The sequence below is a fragment of the Lissotriton helveticus genome, chromosome 12 (genome assembly GCF_964261635.1).
Source record: "Lissotriton helveticus chromosome 12, aLisHel1.1, whole genome shotgun sequence".
Taxonomy (NCBI): Eukaryota; Metazoa; Chordata; class Amphibia; order Caudata; family Salamandridae; genus Lissotriton; species Lissotriton helveticus.
The window spans coordinates 698,130,146-698,153,747 of NC_136073.1; the positions used below are offsets into that span (position 1 = coordinate 698,130,146).

The window sequence follows — 23,602 nt, forward strand, 5'->3', positions numbered from 1 at the left end:
AGTTTGGAGATCACTAGCTCTTGAGATCTGCAGTCCGAATGAAATGCTTTAATTTCCTTAGTGCGTGCATTAGGTAGCTGGCTTCCCTGGTGGCAGTGCTGATATGATCCTGCATAGAAAGGTGAATTTGATTATTTGTGTGGCTGTAGATGCACATGCTCTGCGTACTCCTGTCATCTAGTGTTTGGTCCAGAGTTGTGCAAGCTGTGAAGAAGTCTTTCAAGTCCCAATGCCGAGTGACTCTTTTTGGTGGTAATGTGCATGGCCATCAATTCAGTCAGGTTCGGACGTGTGTGCCTCCGCTCCGTGCTTAGATTCTCCTGTTCTTTTCTCGATCTTCGACCGTATTGTTATAGTTCGTGCTTCTCCATCTACAACTCTTACAAAAACTCCGCCACTTCAACTCCGTTCGACTGAGGCCCCTTTGGGGCCTACCTTTCCCATTGTTACCAGTCTTTGCAAAAGCGCTCCACTGGTAATAGAATGCACAACATTTCTCATCTTCCCACGTTGCCATACAAAGTATCCTCACACAGATCAACACTCAGTGTGGAACTTTTGTTTGTTCCCCCCAATCACAACGAAGCGGTCGGTGCTGCATGCAAGTCATTCTAGTCCAAAAAGACCCTTCAGGTTCATAGAGCTCGTTGCCTCGATGTCCTACAGAGCCACCAACTACAACACAGACATATTCACAGAGGAGCAGGCCTAGGAGCAGCCATCGGTGGAGGAGGGGGCCTTCTCTGACTATGGAAGTTCCGGCCCCGAGCTTGAGGGTGACTTTGAAATAGAGGTAATTACACCAGCTCAGCAACCTTGGAGTACAGCTCCCCCTGCTCATGTCCAGCAACCCAATCCTGCCAAAACACATTCAGCACTTCTGGTCTCAGAATCCCAGGTCCCTGGGCCACCACTGCTGTCTAGCCATGGTCTGCATCGAAAAAACGCTATGGATGCCCCTGCCTTTAGGCTCGGCACCAAGCTGAAATCTACTTCTGCTTCCTTGTAATGAGACCACCAATAGGCATTAAGTTTAGCTACAGTGTCCAGGCAACATCATCCACCTCTGCACGGAGTGCTCAGTCCACCTTCAATCCAAAAGCTTTGGCGTCCAAGCTGACCTACAGGCTTAGTCCTGAAACACAGGTGGAACCAATCAGGCATAAGTTACAGGAGAAATTGGGGTCATGCCAGAAGAGAATTCATATCCATGCTCGTACTGGAGGCATCCAGGCCACAGCTTTCTCTCCTCAACCACCTATAAGGAAGCTTACCTTTTTGTAGAGGCTTTGGACATGCCAGTCCTTCTTATGAGGAAGTCTATCGACTAGGCTACCTGCCCTCCATCCCTTCCAACTCCGCCTTAGCTTCCACCTCCCCCACTGCCACGCTCGCCTGCATCACTATTTCCTACAGGGTAGCCACTGGATGACACACCACAAGGGTCTCCACAGTACGACATTGGTGGTTATGGAGAGCCACAGGGAGATGATCACTGGGACACTTAAGACACCGATCCCCTGCTCACACAGATCCAGATTTTTATCCTGTGTGCCCTTCTCATTAAGATGCTACCTGTTCTCCGTGCCACTCTAAGTACTCTCGCACTGACCTACACCAAGACTAACTTGTTCCTCTCACCGGAGCACAAGGAAGAACACAGTGAAGCTTGTTGGTCGTTTCGATCGAAAAAGACCCTTCAGGATTGTCTGGCTAGACCACGAGAAATGATGCTCCAAAGCAGTCCACATATTCCAGATTTCTTCGCAGAAGAATCAGAACAGGAAGAAGTGACTGCTGCGGAAGAGGGGGCCTTCTCGGTCCCAGAATCTTACTCCGACTTAAAAATCGGATTGGAGTCTGTGGACGTCCCGGCGGGACAGGGTGCTGTGAGCACTAAAGCCCTCTTACCCCATAAACTCTCTTCAATAAACCTAAGGCTTCGGCACCACGTCTGCCTTCGGGCCTTAGTCCGCACCGAGACGACGTTTTTGAAGCCCCTCCCTAGGGCCCGGCACCAAAACAAATAGTCAAGCCTCCGGCTCAGGTTCGAATCAAGACAGATAGTCTTCGGATCTGAAACATTCCACCCCTAAAGACCAATCTGGTTCGGAGCTGAAATCTTATGCTTTGAAACACAAGTCCGGTTTGGCACAGAAATATTTGGCGCCGAAATCAAAAGAATCATCTCGCATATCCTGGAACCGATCTTGATGGACAGATGGGACCCGAAACAGACAAGCATTGGAAATGCAATAGGTCTCGCAGCATTAGAGTTAGTGCTTTTAGAATTGTTTATGGGTTTTTTTGTAAATCTTTAGCATTTTTGTTTCCTGTAGCCAATGCTAAAGAATAAAAAAAAAAAGCCATAAACATTTCTAAAAGCTCTAACTCAAATGCTCCGAGACCTATTGCACTGTGTGAGGGTGAGGGGTTGAGGTTGAGGGTGAGTGAGGGTGAGTGAGGGTGAGTGAGGGTGAGTGAGGGTGAGTGAGGGTGAGTGTGAGTTAGGGTGAGGGGTTGAGGGTGGGTGAGGGTGAGGGGTTGAGGGTGAGTGAGGGTGAGTGAGGGTGAGGGGTTGAGGGTGAGTGAGGGTGGGTGAGGGTGAGTGAGGGTGAGGGGTTGAGGGTGAGGTGTTGAGGGTGAGTGAGGGTGAGGGCGAGTGAGGTGTTGAGGGTGAGGGTGAGGGGTTGAGGGTGAGGGTGAGGGTAGGTGAGGGGTTGAGGGTGAGTGAGGGTGAGGGTGAGTGAGGGTGATGCTGAGGGGTTGAGGGTGAGTGAGGGTGAGTGAGAGTGAGGGTGAGTGAGGGGTTGAGGGTGAAGGGTTGAGGGTAAGTGAGGGTGAGTGAGGGTGAGGGGTTGAGGGTGAGTGAGGGGTTGAGGGTGAGGCGTTGAGGGTGAGTGTGGGTGAGGGTGAGTGAGGGTGAGGGGTTGAGGGTGAGTGAGGGTGAGTGAGGGTGAGTGTGGGTGAGCGGATCTAAATAACCAATTACACCACATCAAATTAGACAGATGCAAAAACGCTGAGCAAATCCCCCACCGGCCAGAGCTGGGAGCGTTTATCGTGCCTATAAATTAAATTATTGATACCAGATTGCAGACGATGCGATTGGACGGAGGGAGGCGGCGAGTCTATCTGGTCCCTGCCCCTCCTCCCGCCACGCTCCGGGGCAGCTGTGGGGGATAATCTCCTTCGAGCCGAAGGCGGGCAAGATGCGCGGTGCTGTCAGAGAAGAATGCGAGCAGCGGGACACGGCGCTGCTGTTTTCGGGGGGTCTAGGGTGAGTGCCACAAACTAGTGATGCTGGGACGTGTCCGACAGTTAGGGTAGTGACGGGACTGTATGTGTGTGTGCTTCGGTACTGGGACATAAGGGGGCGCTGCAGGTCAGGTTGCAAGGCTGGACAACTGCTTGGTGTCCTGGTAATGAAAAAGTAGGGAGTTGTGCAAGTAGGGATTAAGAAGATGCACTGCTTGATCTCAGTGTGAGTACGAGTACAGCGGCAGTACGGCTGCTGCAAGTCTGGATTGGGCTGCACTGGGTGCTTGCACTGTGAGTACAGGTACAGGACAGTAGGGCTGCTGCAAATGGGGGGGTGGGGGTTAAGTGCAGCGAAAGCGATTACCTGCGGGGATAAAGAATAGGAAAACCTAACATCAGAATGTCTCAGGTAGCTCATAATGCAGTTGGTCGGCCATATGTGCCACTCGTTGAAAACAATAAACATGCAGAATAAGCGTCATTATAGTAGGCGCGGGCGGAGTTCTTTTTACCTAGCGTGATTCAGGAAGTGTCTAAAGAGAGGACCAACGGTAATTGTTATCCTCATAAACATTGGGTGCAATCAGTTAAACAAACCGTGAGCTGTTAATACGGGTCTTTCGTGGACTTGTGCCGGTAAGGTGTCTTGTTTAAAATGGTGATTTCTGCCGTCTAGCGAGAGCAAAAGTGGGGCAGACTTACTTTCGAGCAGAGCTGCAAGGGTCTATCTCCTTCTTGATGTGGCTGGTGATGCGTGAAGTGCCGCGTGTGAGGTCCTGTTTAAATACTGCGTGGCGTGGCCAACGTGCTAGCATGCACGTTCTAACCTGTGTATGGCGCTGAGTTTAAAACCTGGAACTGGAGGTTTTCTCGAGCATACCTGTTGAAATTAACTTGTAGTCCAGAGAATTGCGTGTTATAGCTTAGGGATTAACTAATTTGTCAGCAGGATGTGTTTTGCGCAATACAGTACATGTTATGTACATTGTCAATTGCAAGCAGGAGAACAGTTTGTGAACTTTAACATCCTAAAGAATCGATGACCACATACAAAGTTAACATGAACTAATGTCGGATCTGTGTGAGACAGGGAGCGTTGCGAGTGGCATACAAGACGGAGGGAAGAGAGGGGAGGGGGGAAGAGAAATGCGACACGGCGGGAAGGGGAGGGGGCGGAGCGGGTACAATAAACAAGACGGAGGGAAGAGAGGGGAGGGGGGAGGAGAAGTGCGACAGGGGAAATGCGAGACGGCGGGAAGGGGAGGGGGCGGAGCGGGTAAACAAAGACGGACGTGCACGCGCTTTTAAGCTCAATGCGCATGCGCATTGAGCTTAAAAGTCACGGGCACTGCAAGGAATCGCCACGATTCCTTGCAGTGTGGATAAAGAGCGGATAAGTCCCAATACTCTCACCTTGCTCGATGCGCATGCGCATCGACAGGCGAGACCTAAAAAAGCTAAAACTCCTTCAAAAAGGAAAGTTAGTTCAGAGGACCCTGGGTATAAGATTCCTCTTGAGGACATTGCTCAGGCGGGCTGTACGGGTCCAGGAACGACAAACTGTTCCTCAACACGAAGCTGGAAGCTTTCCAACCCACCGAGCTTCGCGAAGTGGTGCAGGGGGGTGGACTGGTGTGCAGCGCAGTAGAAACCCATAGCACCACAGGGGTCTACTCGTACACAGCCTGATTTAGGATATGATGAGGATGACCATGTTCCTTTTCCAACAGATCTATGGGATGCTTATAATATTGATCCACCCATGGATAATGATCCAGATTTATACCCTGAAAAACAATCACCTTCAGATGATATTGTATCCTATCGAGCTGATTTCAAGGATAGCAGCTTATCATGGTGTTACACTGCACAAAGAGGCTTTGGAGGACGGCTTTTTATTTGAGACACTAGGATCTTCACATAGGACTAGTCAGTCTCCCTATGTTGAAAGGCATGCAGGTGAGCTTCTTTTAAGGACCCCATTTGCGCCCGTATTTTAATACCTAGGGTTGACCAGAAATGCAAACCATCACCATCTGATCCTATTTTTATTAAAGGACAGTTAAAGCTCGTAAAAGAGCAAACTCATAGATCTCTGGAGATACACCTCCCCTGGGAAAAGAGTAAAAATTAATTGACGCATCTGGTAAAAAACAAAGTGGCTGCTCGAGCCACCACCGTATTGCCAACACGCAGGGCCTGCTAGCTAGGTATGACAGGGCACACTGGGACGAGATGGAAGGCCTACTTCAATACTTACCAGAAGAGTTCAAGAAAAAGACACACAAACTAGTCCAAGAGGGAAAACTTGTATCTAATTCTTCTACTAGATGTGCTCTAGATGCTGCGGATACTGCAGCAAGAGAAGTTAACACCAGCATTCTTTTACTTCGACATGCCTGGCTTAGGATTTTAGTTTTTAAACCAGAAGTCCAGCAATCTATTCTAAATACCCCCTTTGACGAGCAACGTCTTTTCGGATCTCAAGTTGATGAGGCTTTAGAAAAGATGAAAAAAGACCCGGACACGGCGAAATTCATGGGAGCGCTTCAGTCTCCCATCAAGCAGAGGCTTCTTTCGCAGCTCATTTTATAGGGGAGGGTCAGACTACATCCTCAGCCCCTAACGCTTCCTTATAATTCCAACACGCAACCATCTTCCTCTAGAGGCTTCTACAGAGGAGGGTACAGAGTAAACCATTTCAAAGGTAAGGGGCAGGAGCACGCCAACGTGCAACTCCCCTTCCCCCAATAAACAGTAACTTGCCTGCACTTCCCCCAATGAGCAGTAACTTGCCTACACTTCCCCTGATCATTTAATACCTGTTGGGGAAGACTTTAACAATTTCTCCCCATCGGAAATCCATCACATCAGACAAATGGGCCTAGACATTATCATACATGGTTGTTGCCTGGAATTCACCAGCAATCCTCCCAAGATTCCCCCTCGCACTCACAAACTCTCTTCAGAGCACCTGGTGCTTCGCAAACAAGAGGTACAAGCTCTTTTAGCAAATGGAGCCACAGAACCGGTTATGTTACAGTACCACTGTTCATTGGTTTACTCTCTGTACTTTCTGATCCCCAGAAAGGACTTCTCCTTAAGACCAATTTTGGATCTAAGGATGGTGAATCTGTACATACTAACAGAACATTTCCACATGGTCACACTTCAACAAGTCCTTCCACTTCAGCAAGGCAATTTTATGTCCACACTGGACTTAAAAGAGGCATACTTTCACATTCTGGTTCACCTAGCACATCACAAATATCTCAGACTTGTGATAGCAGGAAAACACTATCTATCAGTGCGAAGTACTCCCAATTTGGAGTAACTACTGCTGCCAGAATATTCACAAAATGTCTAGCAGTAGTGGCAGCACTTCTCCGAAGACCAGATTCATGTCTTCCCATACCTAGACGACTGGCACATCAAAGTTAGTACACACCAGAAGTGTTTACAACCCACTCAGACTACATTAAACCTACTCCACCAATTGGGTGTCATGGTCACTGCACACAAGTCTCATCCTCAGTCTTCACAAATGCAGGCCTATCTGGGAGCGACTCTTTAACACTTGCACAGCTCTAGCCTCTCCCAATGTAGCCAGAATTCTAAATATTCAAATCTGCTACTACAGTTTCAGACCAATCAATACTTAAGTCATGACTTTCATGCAACTGTTAGGAATGATGGCATCATGCATTGCAATAGTGCCTCATGCAAGGTTAGACATGCGGCCCTTACAGGTCTGTTTAGCACTTCAGTGGAATCAGTCTCTGGGTCAATTAACGGATCTAGTGTAGGTAGACAGCCGCACCCATCGCTCTCTGCAACACACAACTTTCTCTGCTACGGTGGAACACTCAAAACTTTCTTTGCAACTGTCACGCCTCTCTCAGACCATTAGGCCATTCATCAGTGTTCATCTTCTGGCAGGGCACCTCCCAGGAGTGAACAATCAAATTGCCGACCACCTCAGCAGAAGGCGGCAACAAATACTCGAGTGGAAACTTCCTCCCCAAGTTCTGCTTCCGTACTTTCAACAAAGGGGATTCCTACAAATAGATTTGTTCGCCTCATTGGACAACTCAAAATGCCCACATTTTGCCTCCAGGTTCCCCCACCCTCTATCCAAAGGCAATGCCCTATGGATGAATTGGTCAGGAATATTTGCCTACACTTTTCCACCTCTCCCTCTCCTTCCATTTCTGGTTCGGAGGCTCAGGCAAACATCCCTCATATTGATTCTAGTGTCTCCCACTTGGGCCCGTCAATCGTGGTTCATCACACTCTTGAAACTATCAGTCGTTTCACATCAAAAGCTGCATCTCAATTCCAGTCTTCTCGTGCAGTACCATGGAAAAGTCAGACACCCAAACCCCAAGGAACTCCATCTTACAATTTGGTTTGGTTATCTCACTAAACTTGCCACAATAGTGTATGACCACTATTAGGAAGCAAGAGCCTACTACCAGAGCATGTTATGCAGTGCAATGGAAAAGATTTGTTATATATGGTACCAATATCTATATTAATCCACTAGATGCCTTTATTCAAAATATCATTCGTTACCTTTTGCATCTAGAGTGTGCTGGTCTAGCCTACACTTCCATTCGATTGCATCTCGGAGCAGTAGCTGCATATTTGCAAAACAGGCAACATCTATATTTGTTAAAAGTTCCAGTAATAAAAGCTTTTATGAAGGGCCTTCAGAGTATTACCACCCAGGGTACCTTCTGCACCTTTTTGGAATCTAAACTTTATGCTTGCATGGCTCATGGGTCCACCTTTTGAACCATTGTACAGCTACAGTTTCTTTCATGGAAAGTTGCCTTCCTCATTGCGATCACTTCATTAAGGAGAGTTAGTGAGCTACAAGCATTAACCTTAGAAGAACCATTCTGTTCGAGGCAAGTAGGCTGCTGAATTCATATCTTAGCATAGATCGCCGCCTAGTGTTGGGTCCGGATGTTTACACCTTGTTGTCCTGGAAGAGTCTTCGAAGTATTACAAGGTAGGTGACTCCTCCCTTGGCCACAGTGCGCATGGGCATCTTCTCCATCCTCATTGTTTTTTTCCGCCATTGGGTTCGGATGCTATTCCTCAACTCCAACTTCGGAACCAAAACTTTTCAACTTTCTAAGGCCAAAAGGCCTTCTACCTCGACGGTATTGTTCTCATTCAGTACACCTTGACTCGATAAAACTTTCCATCCCGATCCAGTCGTCGACGCGGGCCCACAATGTCACTCCAAATTCCCACATACTGATAAACATACAGTATTCAACAAGTGCCTCTCTCCCGAGCACAACGAGGAACATTGCCCAGCTTGTGCTCAGTTCCGGTCGAAGAAAACTATCTGGAACCGAAGGGCCGCTAGACAAGAGATGCAGCGACAGGCACCAGAACCGGAGAACATCTTCGAAGACGAACATGACCTCCCAGATGCGGCGGACTCCGACCTACAAAATGTCACCGTAGAAGACCAGTCGGACTCCGATGACCAGATCACACCGGGGCAAACTGCGAGTACCACGCCCCCAACCCCGCTTGCATCTCAAGACAAGGCTTTGGTCGAAGCATCACCTATAGGCCTTAGCCGAGATCGACAAACTCCTCCAGAGGCCCCACCTTCCGACTCGGCTCTGAAGAACAAACCCAACCCTTCAGATACCCCGGGAACAAGCGGCACTCTTCCCAAAAAGGCCGCCGAACCAATGAAGGTTCTCGAGCCGAAGAAACTGGTTGATGCAAAAAAAGGGCACCGAAACAAAAAAGGTAGTCGATCCCAAAACAATAGTCGACCCGACAACGGCCGCTGAGCCGAAAAAGGGTGTCGACTGACAAAAAACAGGTCACAATAAAAATCCAGTCGACCCGAAGAAAGCGGTCGATTCGACTAAAGTCGATCCGAAAAAGGTTATCGACCCGAAAAAAGCTCCACAGCCTAAGACTCACCACAAACAAGCCACTAAGCCAAAAACGTCGGCGCCAAAACCACGGACAGTTGAGGAAGAACTTTTCCATCCTGATCCAGTGAGTGAAGAACAGCCTAAACTGTATATTGACCCGGAAACAGCAAGGTTAACAGTTTACCACAGGAAGAAGAGACCTTTGGACACTGACACTTCTTCCCCCTGTTCCTCCAAAGAAGAAAGACTTTTCAACATCCCCTTCAAGGCCTTTCACTCCTCCTCCTTTCTTTCCTAACATGCCTTTTGTGCCTTACTCTCCTGCATCACGTTATGAGACAGAAAACATAGAGGAAGATCCTGAATTTAATTTTGTAGAACCTGAGGATCAGGATATACAAGATAACACATGGGATGACCAGAATGATCCTTATGATACATACAAGCCACAACCCATCCCGACACCTCTACATATCCTACAAAGCCATCGCCTACTGACGACACCATTGTCTTTAACCAACTAGTGGAAAGGGCAGCTAAATATCATAATGTAGACATGCACACTGACCCAATAGAGGAGGGTTTCCTATTTGACCCTTTTCCAACTTCAGAAAAAAGTGTACGTACACTTCCTATGTTAAAAGGGGTACTAAAGCACGCACCAGACATATTATTTAAAGACCCGGAATTAAGAAAAAGTATAAAGCATCCCCTACAGACCCTGCTTATATTAAGTCACAATTGCCTTTAGACTCATTAGTTGTAGCAAACGCTTGAAAGCGAGCTAATTCACAAACAGGAGATGCTCCCCCTCCTAACAAGGAGTCAAAGATATTGGAAGAATCAGGCAAAAGAGAGGCATCCCAAGCAGCAAATACTTGGAGAATTGCAAACACACAGGCTCTATTAGCACGATACGATAGAGCACATTATGATCAGCTGGAGGATTTACTACAACACCTGCCAGAACCTTTTAAAGCTAAAGCTGACGACCTTATACAAGAAGGCAAATTTAACACAAATGCTTCCATTAAATGTGCACTTGACACAGCAGCCAGATCCATCAACACTAGCGTATTACTACGCCGGCATGCGTGGCTACGCATTTCCGGATTTAAGAATGAAGTGCAATCAACCAGCCACCAGTTAACCAAGAACTTTTGTGGCCCTGCAGTAGATCCCATCTTAGAAAAGATGAAAAAAGATACTGATACTGCTAAGTCTATGGGCGCACTTCAGTTTCAGCAATCTAGAAGTGCCTTTCGCCGCTCCTCCTTTCGAGGCTCAGGTAGAGGCAACACATCCCAAACTTTCTCTACATTCAAGAGTAATACCCAGAGCACTTTTAATAAAGGCTCCAACAGAGGAGGTTATAGAGGCAATAATAACAAGGGCAGAGGAAGTGGTGGCAACAACACCAGAGCCTCCACCGCCACCAAACAGTGACTTGCTCACACTTCCTCCAGACCACTCAACACTGGTCGGAGGCAGACTAACACAATTCCTACCAGTCTGGAACACCATTACCACAGGCAGGGGGGTGAGACAAATTATCCAGTATGGTTATTGCCTGGAACTCACTTCTACTCCACCCAACATACCACCCAAACACCGTCCAATGTCCAAAGAACACATCACATGCTAGAAAAGGGAGCCATAGAGCCAGTCCCTTTTCAACACCAGGGGACAGGAGTATACTCCCTATACTTTCTCATTCCCAAAAAAGACGGGTCCCTCAGACCAATATTGTACCTCATACCTCTGAACCAATACATACACTCAGAGCATTTCCATATGATCACTCTACAACAAGTACTCCTGTTACTCCAGCAAGGCGACTTCCTCGCTACATTAGACCTCAAAGATGCATATTTTCACATACCTATACATCCAGCTCACAGGAAATACCTCAGGTTCACAATAGAAGGGCACCACTATCAATTCAAAGTTCTCCCCTTCGGGGTCACTACAGCACCAAGGGTTTTCACAAAATGCCTAGCAGTAGTAGCAGCACACTTTAGAAGGCAGCACATCCATGTGTTCCCCTACCTGGACGATTGGCTCATAAAAGCCAACTCATACGCACAGTGTGCAGACCATACGTCTCCGACAATCCAGCAGCTACACAGTCTGGGATTTTCAATAAATTACCCAACATCACATCTGCAGCCCTCCCACATACAACAATATCTAGGAGCAACAATAGATACCTCTGTGGCAAAGGCATATCCAAATCCAACCAGGATAGCCACCATGCAGTCTTCGATTCAAAGATTTCACCCACAACACTCATTGCCTGCTCGAGTGTTCATGCCGCTTATAGGCATGATGGTCTCCTGCATATTCATTGTCCCTCATACCCGACTTCAAATGCGACCATTGCAGGAATGCCTAGCACGGCAGTGGAACCAAGCTCAAGGGCAACTAAAAGACCTAGTGTTGGTAGACAGTCGCACTTGCAACTCTCTGCAGTGGTGGAACCCACAAAACCTTTCCAAGGAGCGACTGTTCCCAGAGTCTGTTCCACAGGTACTACTAACAGCGGACGCATCACTGACCGGTTGGGGAGCCCACCTACTTCAATACACAGCCCAAGGGCTCTGGACAGTCAAGCATAAGACACTGCATATAAACCACTTAGAGTTGCTAGCAGTATTTCTAGCAATGAAAGCCTTCCAGAAATACTTGTACAACAAGGCTGTGTTAATCCGGATGGACAACATGACAGCCATGTACTACGTCCAGAAACAGGGAGGGGCACACTCTCCTCAGCTGTCTCACCTAGCACAGCGCATATGGAGGTGGGCAATTCCAAAAAAACATCTTTCTCCTAGCAGAACACATCTCCCAGGAATAGACAAACAGATGGCAGATCTACTACGCAGAGACAGCCATCAGATACACGAATGGGAAATTCACCCTCAAGTCCTCCAACCATTCTTCCGAAAGTGGGGGCATCCAGAGATGGATCTGTTTACCACAAAAGAAAACTCAAAATGCCAGTCCTTTGCCGCCAGGTTCCCACACCCATTGTCACAAGGCAATGCGATATGGATGAACTGGTCAGGCAGATTTGCGTATGCTTTTCCGCCAACCCCACTGATTCCATTAGTGGCACGCAAACTAATGCAACAGTCACTCACAATGATCCTGGTTGCTCCCACATGGGCAAGACAGCCATGGTACACGACGCTCCTAGAACTCTCAGTAGTTCCCCCACCAAAGACTGCGCCTCTCACCACAGCTATTAACTCCGAACCATGGAGAAATCAGGCACCCAGATCCCAATCAGATGAACCTAGCGATCTGGCTCCTGAAGTCTTTGAATTCGGATATCTTAACTTGCCTCCAGACTGTATGAACATTATCAAGGAAGCAAGACGGCCAACTACTAGAGCATGTTATGCAGCTAAATGGAAAAGATTTGTAATTTACTGCAATAACCAAATCAATCCATTAGATGCCGCCATCCAAAACATAATCTGTTACTCGTTACATCTGCAAAGATGCAATCTAGCATACTCTTCTATAAGGCTACACCTTGCTGCTATAGCAGCATATCTCCAAAACAGGCAACGCATGTCCTTGTTTAGAATACCACCTATCAAAGCTTTTATGGAAGGACCTAAAAGAATTATCCCTCCAAGACATCCACCTTCACCAGTCTGGAACTTAAATGTAGTACTTACCAGACTTATGGGGCCACTTTTCGAACCACTCCATTCGTGCGAATTACAATTCTTAACATGGAAGGTGGCATTTTTAGTTGCCATTACCTCCCTCAGGCGAGTAAGTGAGCTACAGGCACTAACCATTCAAGAACATTTCATGCAAATACATCACAATAAGGTAGTGCTCCGTACTAACCCTAAGTTCATGCCAAGAGTTATATCAACGTTCCATATCAATCAGTCAATAGATTTGCCAGTTTTCTTCCAAAACCCGCAGTCAGTGGCTGAAAGAGCCCTACACACACTAGACGTAAAAAGAGCTCTGTTATATTACGTTGACAGAACTAAAGCTTTCAGAAAGACAAAACAACTCTTTGTTGCTTTTGCTCCACAACATAAGGGTATCCCTATTTTAAAAGCAGGAATAGCCAGATGGATAGTTAAGTGCATTCAAATATGCTATCAAACGGTTAAGCGCACTCTTAACAGTTCCCCCCAAAAGCCCACTCAACGTGCAAAATGGAGGCATTCATGGCTTTCCTAGGAAATATTCCATTAGAAGACATATGTAGGGCAGCTACATGGTCTACCATACACACTTTCACTAAACACTACTGTGTGGACGTGCAAGCTAAGCAGCAAGCTGCTGTAGGCCAGGCTGTCCTCAAAACTCTTTTTCAAACTGCTGCAGCTGGTACAGGTGACCACCGCTAGAGGAGATACTGCTATACAGTCTATGCTAAGACATGAATTCAGCAGCCCACATGCCTCGAATGGAAAATGCTACTTACCAGTATGCATCTGTTCTTTGCATGTAGGGCTGCTGACATTCATATCGCCCACCATCCTCCCCGGTGCCTGTCACAGCTGCAGTAAGTTTTTTTTTCTACATACATTTACATGGTCATCTCTTACTTTTCTATACTCCATCTTTGCCACAATGGCGAAAAACAATCTAAGGATGGAGAAGATGCCCATGCGCACTGTAGTCTAGGGGAGGAGTCACCTACCTCGTGATACTTCGAAGACTCTTCCAGGACATCAAGGTGCAAACATCCTGACCCAACACTAGGCGGCGATCTATGCTAAGATATGAATGTCAGCCGCCCTACATGCCAAGAACAAATGCATACTGGTAAGTAGTATTTTCCTTCAACTTCATGAAGATCATGTAGTTCTTCACACCAACGCAAAATTCCTTATCGAAGTGCTTTCTACTTTTCATATCAACCAGTCAGTTGAGTTACCTGTGTTCTTTCCTCAACTTGATTGGGTGACAGAAAGAGCTCTTCACACTCTTGATGTGAGAAGAGCGTTATTGTATTATATTGAAAGGACAAAGGATTTTCGTAAGTCAAAACAACTGTTACATTTGCTACACCTCACAAAGGCAATCCTATCTCTAAATCTGGTATTGCAAGATGGATTGTTAAATTCATTCACGTCTTCTACGCTAAAGCTAAACAAACTTTATCTATACCTCCTAGAGCACATTCCACATAGGAGCGTCTATGGCCTTTTTAGGTAACATCTCTGTAGCTGACATTTGTAAAGCAGCAACATGGTCCACACCATACACATTTACCAAATGCTACTGTGTGGATGTGTTAGCACGTCAACAAGCCAATGTATGGCAAGCAGTGCTAAAGACACTTTTTCAAACCACTGCAAAATCTACTGTTTAGCCCCTACTTTAGGAGTATACTGCTATATAGTCTATGCAAAGCATGTGTATCTACAGTACACATGCCTCAAACTAATTACTTACCCTGTAAGCATCTGTTCTTGGCATATAGAGCTGTAGATTCACATGCGCCCCCCCTCATCCCCGGACACCTGTGGTAGTTGCAGTTCTTATTATTTACACTACATACATATGGACATCTCTGTACTACACTAGGCTCACTTACTCCATTCTCAGTCTTGCGGTTAAACAATCTAATAATGGAGTTGATGCCCATGCGCACTATCACTGAATGGAGGAGTCACTTTACCTGGTGACTGGGAAAGACTTCTTAATAGAAAAACAACTTGCAAGCATCCGGACCCAACACTAAATGGCAGGATTATGCAAAGTATGTGAATCTACAGCTCTACATGCCAAGAACAGATGTTAACTGGGTAAGTAACATAATCCTTGCCAGTCATCTTGGGTGTGATTTATGAGAGGTATTGAGGCTCTGAAAGTAGACCGATTTGTCTTTGACTGTTCCATGACTTGCAAATTGTCAGTGGTTTTATTCTTAGTCTGTATTCCATTTTTGGAGAAGCATATATGCATACTTGGAGAGTTTTCCAGAAAATTGCCCGTAGAACTGGGCAGCATGGCTTCACCAAGCCATGTCAAGGGCATTTGTCCCTGCGGTAGGTATAAGTGGGTATGTGCCCATGAAGTGAAAAATGTAATCTCGCATCCAGGTCGCTACTAAGTGTTTCCATTATTGTGCAACATGTTATTTCTTTGGGTTTGGACTTGTTGTTCAGCCATGAGTGCACAGTTTGAAAGTTAAGTATTGCTTTCCCTAGGTAGCACATAGTGACTTACTGTAATTCCTCCTGCTTTCTTATTCATCAGGAGAGCGCGTGGGTGCTTTCACTGCCATCTGCCAGGATGCGGACGAGGCCAAACGGGTGGAGTCCCAAGTGAAGATTCTGATTAGGCCCATGTATTCTAATCCGCCCATTAACGGAGCAAGAATCGCAGCAACCATCTTGACCAATGCAGAGCTACGCAAGGAATGGTGAGCAGACTTGCAGCTTATATCCTCTAAACTTCTCATGCTATGTTCATTCAGTCTGCAAACGAAGGTTCACGAAGACATGTTTACGGTTTGCACAATTAAATGTACCTGCGTATACCACCACTGATAATTGTAACAGCATCATCAGTCTTAGTTTATGTGCTGCTGTCACATTGCGCATGTGACCTAAAAAGATTTGTGCTGTCAAGTTCCATCCTCAGTTGAGCCTCCTCAAATCTAGCCCCTCACATAAATTCCCCAACCTTTCAGTTTTTTATGCTCCAATGTTATTAACTTAAAAATTCAAAGGTGATGTGAGGAATGCTTGAATTAAACTCAACCACTGAGTTGCTTGTGTTCCTGTTCAGAGGATGTTTGGCAGTTCAGGTTGGAGGGCTCCTTGGATAGCAGGTGGAGGACCAAGCCTGATTTGCACATAGACTTTAAAATGGCATGGTGGATGAAAAATAATGAACTGGAGTTAGGCCTGAGAGATTGCCAGTGGCTGGGACTTTTAGCGATCATTACACATCAGTCCAATATGAGTTTCCTCGGTGCAACGCACTAAGTGAGATGGGTATACTAACATGTGGGTCCATGGTGTCGCACAAGATCAGCTTTTCCATTTTATTAACATTCGCCCTATGAGCGGAGCATTTGAATTACCTATTCTGTTTCACTGAACCATTTCGTTTGCAATCAAACTCCCCTTCCCAATTAGTGAAAAGCAGTATTTGCACTGTCTGTTTGGAGCATTAATGTGGTGGAAGAGTGGTGGGGTGAAGGGATTGCATTGAGGTATTTCCTTGTAATGGGACGTAATGATCTAGGAAAGCTAATATGATTGATAAATACAGCACAACCTGCTTTTGTTTACCTTTTGATTTAAAAGCTTAAAGCAGGCAATTCCAATGGGGAATATTCAAAGGGTATTTTATAGCCATTTAATGTAAGTTTACACCAGGGGTATAGCAAATTCAGATACAGTTGGCATGTTAACATTAATAAAAGCGTCCTTCTAATCAGTTCTTGTCAAGTACACCCGCCTGGTACTTAAAGCATCTTAACATGACCAAATATATATATATATATATATATATATATATATATATATATATATATATATATATATATATATATATATATAATAGGTGAAAACAGTTTGTGTGGGATTTTTTTTGTTTTATACAGGAGAATAAACTGTGACGGGCATTAGTTTTCTACTGTCAAATGTTATTGATCATAGTAAAATTCAAGTGTTCTGGGCTCTGCAAAACAGCCATAGGTTCTGAAAGTACCTAACCTGCTTACTTGTCCATTGCTCTTATTCTTTATGCCCGTCTCAGGCTGGAGGAAGTAAAGGGGATGGCTAACCGCATCATCAGTATGAGGGAGCAGCTGGTTTCCAATCTGAAGAAGGAGGGCTCTATCCACAACTGGCAGCACATCACCGATCAGATTGGCATGTTTTGCTTCACAGGCTTGAAGCCAGAGCAGGTGAGTGCATGTTGCCTTTTTTACTTTTTTCAGGCATATTACAGATACAAAACTCCTGGCTTAATTTAATTATTTTTAAATTAGCACTGCAATTCCATGCCTGTGGGCGGTCCAAAGTAGCAAAAGTAAAGCCCAACTGGTTAAATCCAAGGAGTAGGTTAAAATATTATTTGTACTTGCAGTTGCATCGCGAAGATGGTATACATCTTTTGCCAGGAGTAAACCACGGTCGGTCAAGTCTTCGGCAACACATTTGCAAATGTGTACATCAGGCATACCATGGAAGGATGTAAATTTGGCAATCTAATTGGGTGATCAGATTTGGGATTTGAATATTCCAAGAAAAACATACCCGAGTAACAGATGTTCCTCTTGTGTGGTGTATATATATTCCCATCCATGGGATAATAAATCAAATTTCAGGTTTCTATTGATCACTATGGTAACTTGTTTCTTGCAAATATTCAGAGTTGTATACTCTGAATAGTTGCCCTACAGCTAAGATTCAGAAATATGTTTGCAGAACAGTTTACAAGGCTGTGTAGCAGGTTTCCATTGAAAGTATACATTTCACTAAGTTTGCTTCTACTGCCTTTGTTTAGTTGGCACATTGTCACTGCAGTTTTCATATAGAACTTACTACCTCCGTATGGTGCGCTGAAGCCCTTGCCTATGCGGGTAGTACACTACACCATGTAGTATGTGTGGTTGGAAGTGTGTTGCCTTTGTTTTGGTCATACATGGGTAGTGTTAACAGGTCATCTGTGATGACAACCGAAGTGTGAATATTGTGTTATGGGAAATGGAGCATAGCAGTGTGATTGCTAAAGAAGTATGGGGGAGAGAAGTGTCCAATTTGTTTTCAGTAACCTGGCAGCTTTGAGCAGGTCTGCAGGTCAATTTACGGAATTCATTATGATCATAGTCCACTTAGTTACTGCAGTGGGATGTACATTTTGAGATATTTTGTTTAAAGATATTGTGCAGGGATCTGCTGGTGATGAGCTTTAATATCTTTCCATATCTGGTAGCCATTGTGCGATGTCGAGAAGTGATCACAGTATGTTTTTTATTTGCAGTGAGGGACTAGATTATAGCATTCTGATTGGCCAGCAGTGTGTGACAGATCATTTCAGCAAATCCATGCCTGTTTACGTGGTGATGGCTGGTTTAAAGCATGTAGAGCACTGGGTGATGGGCAAAACCTGAAGCAGATCTGTTTTATGTGAGTGTCAGTAAAAATAGATTGATTATGCAGCCTGTATGAACTTTATTATACAGCTTAACTGCTGAATGTTAAGGTATTGGTGTGGGCCAGCAGGGTTATGTATTGTATTGTGATTGCATTTATGTAGCACTTATTGCGCTTGATGAGGCATTGAAGCACTTAATGCCAGGCAGCATACTGCTCCGGAATCTCTGGTTATTGTTTTTTCACTGGTTATTGTTGGTTATTGAGATTAGTCTTGTACTCTCAAAGAAACCATTCTGTTCATTTAATCTAGTTTCTGTGTGGTAGATTAAATTAATAGGAGGTACGTGGCATCTTTAATCGAGGCAAGTGTACACATGCATGCAAATGGTTAGAAAAACTTCAAAATGATACGGATATGGCTAAGGGGCTCTCCAAACAACTAGTCCAGGGAGTTCTTGGCAGGTAGCAATACTGTGCAGGCTCTCATACCACTAACCCAGATGCGGGCTCTCAACAAAAGCAGCAACTTCAGCCTTACACCTTGAGAGGTTACACAAGAAGGGTTTTAGGGGTGACCATAACAAATGAAGAGCCAAAGGAGGTCCCTGTAAGGGAGCCTCTGCCACTACAAAATATTGACTTCTTACAACTCCCACCCAACCGCATAACGTCTGTTGGGTGGAGAATCGGAGATTTCCTGGCAGAATGGTGAGAGCTCACCTCAGATCAGATAAATAGGTACTATACATAGTTCAACAAGGTTACTGTCTACAGTTTCACATATACCCCAACCCCTGAACATACCATCTCGCTCCTCAGTGAGGACCACACACTTTGAGGAAGACGTACAAACCTTCCTACAAAAAGCTGCTATCAAATCAGTCCCCACACAACACCAAAGGAAAAGGGTTTGTTTTCCCAATGTACTTCCTTATCCCCCAAAAAGGCTGGGTCTCAAACCAATTCACAAACTCAGATCCCTCAGCTGTTATAGTGTCGAAACACTTATACATGGTAACCTTCAGGACGTCATACTTATGCTGCAGCAGAGACTTCATGGCAGCATTGGCCCTGAAGGAGACATATTTTCACTTCACGTCCTCCTAGCCCACTGACGCAACCTGTGGTTCTTGGTAAGTGGCAATCATTACCTGTTGAGTCTAACCGTTCCATGTAACCACCGCTCCAAGGGTCTTTTCCAATTGCTTAACTGTGGTTGCAGCACATTTAAGACGACTATGACGAGGCCTTCATGTTTCCCCCTATTTGTACGATTGATGGGTCAGGAACACAAGCGAACAATAGTGCCTTGCCCATACACAAACCGTTCTCTGTACTACACATCTTAGGCTTTACCATCATCATCACATAGTCCCATTTTCATCTATACAGATTCAAACTATTCTAGGGTCGGGTCTCAATTGGGTAACTGGCAAAGCCTACCCCAGTCAACAAAGAGTCATGGCTTTCCATTAGCTTGGCCCTCTTTTTCTGCCAAATGGTCTTTCTTTTAGAACAGTTATGCAACTCCTTGGCATGATGGCCTCTGGTATCACCATAGTTCTCCATGCCAGACTGCTTATGCGTCCGCTTCAACAGTGCCTTGTAGCACAATGGCCCCAAGCGGAGGGTAATGTGGGGGAATATAGTGATGGTAAATGCCAGTGTGTATTGCTCTCTGCAGTGGTGAAACAGCAACAACATTTAGCAGGGCAGGATTTTTAAAGACCCTCTACCGCAGATCACCATTTCCATAGACTTGGCACAAGCGGAATGGGATGCACAGCTCCATCTCGCAGCAGTGCAAGCTTTGTGGACTCCACAACTGTAGGGCTACCACTTCAATTATCGTGAACTCCGTGATTCAGCCAGTCCTCAAAACCTTACCCTCTCCTATACAAGGCAGGGTAATGCTAGCCTGAACGGACAACATGACAGCGATGTACTACCTACAAAAGCAAGGTGACATTCACTCTTTCTGCCTTGCGGGTCTAGTTCAAACAGTCTAGATTTGGGTCCTTCAGCATCACTTCCATTTGGTAGCCAAGTACCTTCTGGGAGTGAACACTGACCTTCTCGGCAAGAGGTTCATGAATGGGAACTTGTTCCCCAAGTACTAAACAACTACTTAAAACGCTGGGGAACTACACAGATATTAAATAAAAAGGATCCACCACAGAGGTATGACTGTCTTCAGGTAAGTGTTACTCATCCTGGTGTGGATGCACACAGTGTTTGCTTAAATACCCCTCACACACCAAAAGGGCCCTTGGTGTCCTTCATCTTAGGGGTCTTCCCACCCTACTGGTGGAGGGGGCGTGCTACGACTACGTGGGAGCACTTATTGTAACAATACTATGTGTAGTGATCGGGTAGTGAGAGGAGAGGTCAGGGGTGAGTATGGGTAAGTGATTTAAAAAGGACCTGGCCTCATGGACTTAAACTTTAATAGGTCGGCAAGGCTGGACCTGTTAAAGTGATGCGGAGATGTCCTGCCTATAATGTGCAGATACTCCTATAAAGTCCACCTGTTTCCAAGCAAAGGCTTCTTCATCAGGACTGATAGATCCCTTCTGTACTCGCTATATTAGTTTTCCCTAATGGGTGTGTTGTATACAAAAGTGAAAAATGTAAAGATGCATGAAATGTTATGCACTTCATACGATACCCAATAGTACCATCTATGTGTTAATCTGGAAGAGAAAGTACAATTAATAGCGCTTTCCCATGCACAAACACTCAATCTGCGAAAGGAGAATAGAAAAAAAAATGAAAACAACCACATGGTGACAATATTGTGATCTTAGTTTTATCGATATCGTGGTCTATCATTGTGAAGACCTGTGGAAGAAAAAAGGAACACACAAGACACATACATGGAACAGAAAACACACACTCTATTTACGTGACTAGAGTAATTGTGGTGAACTTTGTAATTACTCGGTTAACAGCCCTATAATAATACATACTATGTAATGTATGAGTTAATACCCCATGAGCCTCTTGTAACAGGTGGGGAAGGGAATCGCCGAACGTAGTTCTGTTAGGTATAAACGGGAGGGAAAAATACGGTGATTGTTAAGTCTAAGGCCTCACATATTCTCCAAAAGTTATGCCGTACATTGCTGGTGGTTTTTCATTGCCTGCAAACACAAATGCTTCTCCCAACGGCTATGTCGTACTTACGGTCTGGTCGATTCAGCCTCGCTGCAAAATGACGCCTACCCGCGGCTCCGTGATGGGAAAAGAACTGCTGGGAGGGTCCATTTTATATTACCAGTAATTGGACTCCACTGTCTACACCTGCATGGGGAGGACTCCCTCGCGCCTCCGGAAGTAAACATTATTGCCAGTATCCTGAGGTGTCCAATACGTCAGGCAGTGTTGTCATAGTGATGTTTGTATATTCAGCGGAAACCAAATGTTTCCCACACCACAGCTAGAGCGTAGAATAGCTGAGTTCTTAGCGGTCGGGCTAATATTTTTACATTTTTTATACCAGAGCCAGAGTTTGGGATCTGAGCGCCATCACGTGTGAGGTCAATGTACTCTTATAGATGTTCAGCAGACATGAGGGAAGGAAAAAAGGCAAATGGTTGTTAACACTCGCTCTAGCTGCGATATTGGTATCTGATCTCTTTTCAATCCTCTAGGTGGGAGGAGAGGGATCGAAAATTTAGGTTAGACCGGGGCCAGAGTTGTAATCTGCGCTCCGTCATGTACGAGGGCGATGTCACCGGATATAAAGGGTATACGTGAGATAGTAAAGGTATAGCCCCATACAGCTGTTAAAAGTAAACTATGTGGGAATGACCCACAATGCCAAAGTACATAAAAAATAATTAAACAAACGGAGAAACACGAGTACTTCTTGTCAGAACACTGCTCACAAGTACTCTTAATTCGGCCCAGACAGGATGTCCGAGGATGCTCCTTGAATTTTCCTACCCAGAGAAAATGCTGAAGTGGATTCTCTGCGGTGTGTTTAAAGGTAGGTGCCATAGGTAATGTTTGGGGTGTCTCACATACCTCACGGACCCGGCAGTGTGGGTAGGTCACCGAGCGCCACACAGGACTTCTAAACCTCTACTTTCATGGGAGTGCAAGCCTGATGTGTAGACTGCAGGGTACTGTTGATGCCTGGATTCTATAACCATTAGGCAGATCCAGCCCATTACAGGTACATTGACACTTTAAAATGTTTTCATTATGTCTCTGATGAACCAACAAGCTAACATACATATATAGAAAACTAAATGTAGATACTTTTTCTCTTTTGGTCCTGAAGAATCGCGAGTCTATTTACGTACACATGAGAAACATGTCGACCGTTATCAATAAGTCTGTTTTTTAACAAGTCTTAACAACTGACACATTAAAAGGGGACAGTAAGCCCCAATAAGTGCCAGTTACACTGCTTTTAATTGAGGCAGGAGACCCCCAGAATAAAGTTTTTTCAGGTACTCACAGCCCCATTTTTAACTCACTATCACGTCTACACCGTTCTGGCCCCATACCCGCACTTCACTAAACGGCTGTTGGATAAAAGATCTCGGATAAAGTGCCCCTCTTAGAGGTGAACCCGTTGGGTATTGCACCGCCGACCCGACGAGGAGCAGCCTAGATGATGAAACATGACACCTGTAAGGGTGTTTGAGGGCATTAAAATCCAACAAATGGATTACCCCAGTGGATCCCAGTGAGACACAGTGGGTCCCAGTTCTCGAGTGACTGTCACAACCCCTCCCAGAGGAACAGCACTTCAATCCTTTTTTGACGTCTCACATACAGATCATGGAGATTGAAAAGCAAGGCATGCTCAGCTGTTGCTGTTCAAGAGGTTCTATCAAGATAGTTGGGGCCATGGTATGTCATCATTCAGGCCAGTGCGGTTAGTCCCCAAACGGAACACCCATCTCTGTTCTTTTTCCAGTAAATCTCTCTCATTTTGGATTTCTTCAATGATGGTCCGTTTCAAATCGTCCACTGTGTGGGTTATGGTCTTGTTTTTCTTCCTTCTATCTTTCCACAGTCTTCCATGCTATCTTCACTTTCTTACCTATATATTTCTGTACAAGAAGTTACACTTGACCCGAACAAGACTGAGAAGCGGTAGACACTAGGACATGCACGGGTCAGACACCTGCACTACACCAGGAAATAGGGCCTAACAGGAGGGGGCTGTACGCAACAAACAAGAGCTGGGGGCGCAGAATAGAGTTACCAGCGCTCCCCCATCATAGCCAATGACACCCACCAACAAGCTTAACCTGGCATCTGACCTAAAGATAGTCTTCCTCAATGTTAAGGGGCACAACCACC

At 45.4% G+C, this 23,602-nt stretch overlaps 1 protein-coding gene across 1 annotated transcript in view; it reads left to right on the forward strand.

The window, feature by feature from the left end:
• GOT2 (glutamic-oxaloacetic transaminase 2) overlaps positions 1-23,602 on the forward strand; it is a 147,187-nt gene that overhangs the window by 102,203 nt on the left and 21,382 nt on the right. The window contains exons 8-9 of the mRNA XM_078669630.1: positions 15,423-15,588; positions 16,935-17,085. Of these exons, the coding sequence (XP_078525756.1) occupies positions 15,423-15,588; positions 16,935-17,085 (317 nt within the window). The remainder of the gene's footprint in view (positions 1-15,422; positions 15,589-16,934; positions 17,086-23,602) is intronic.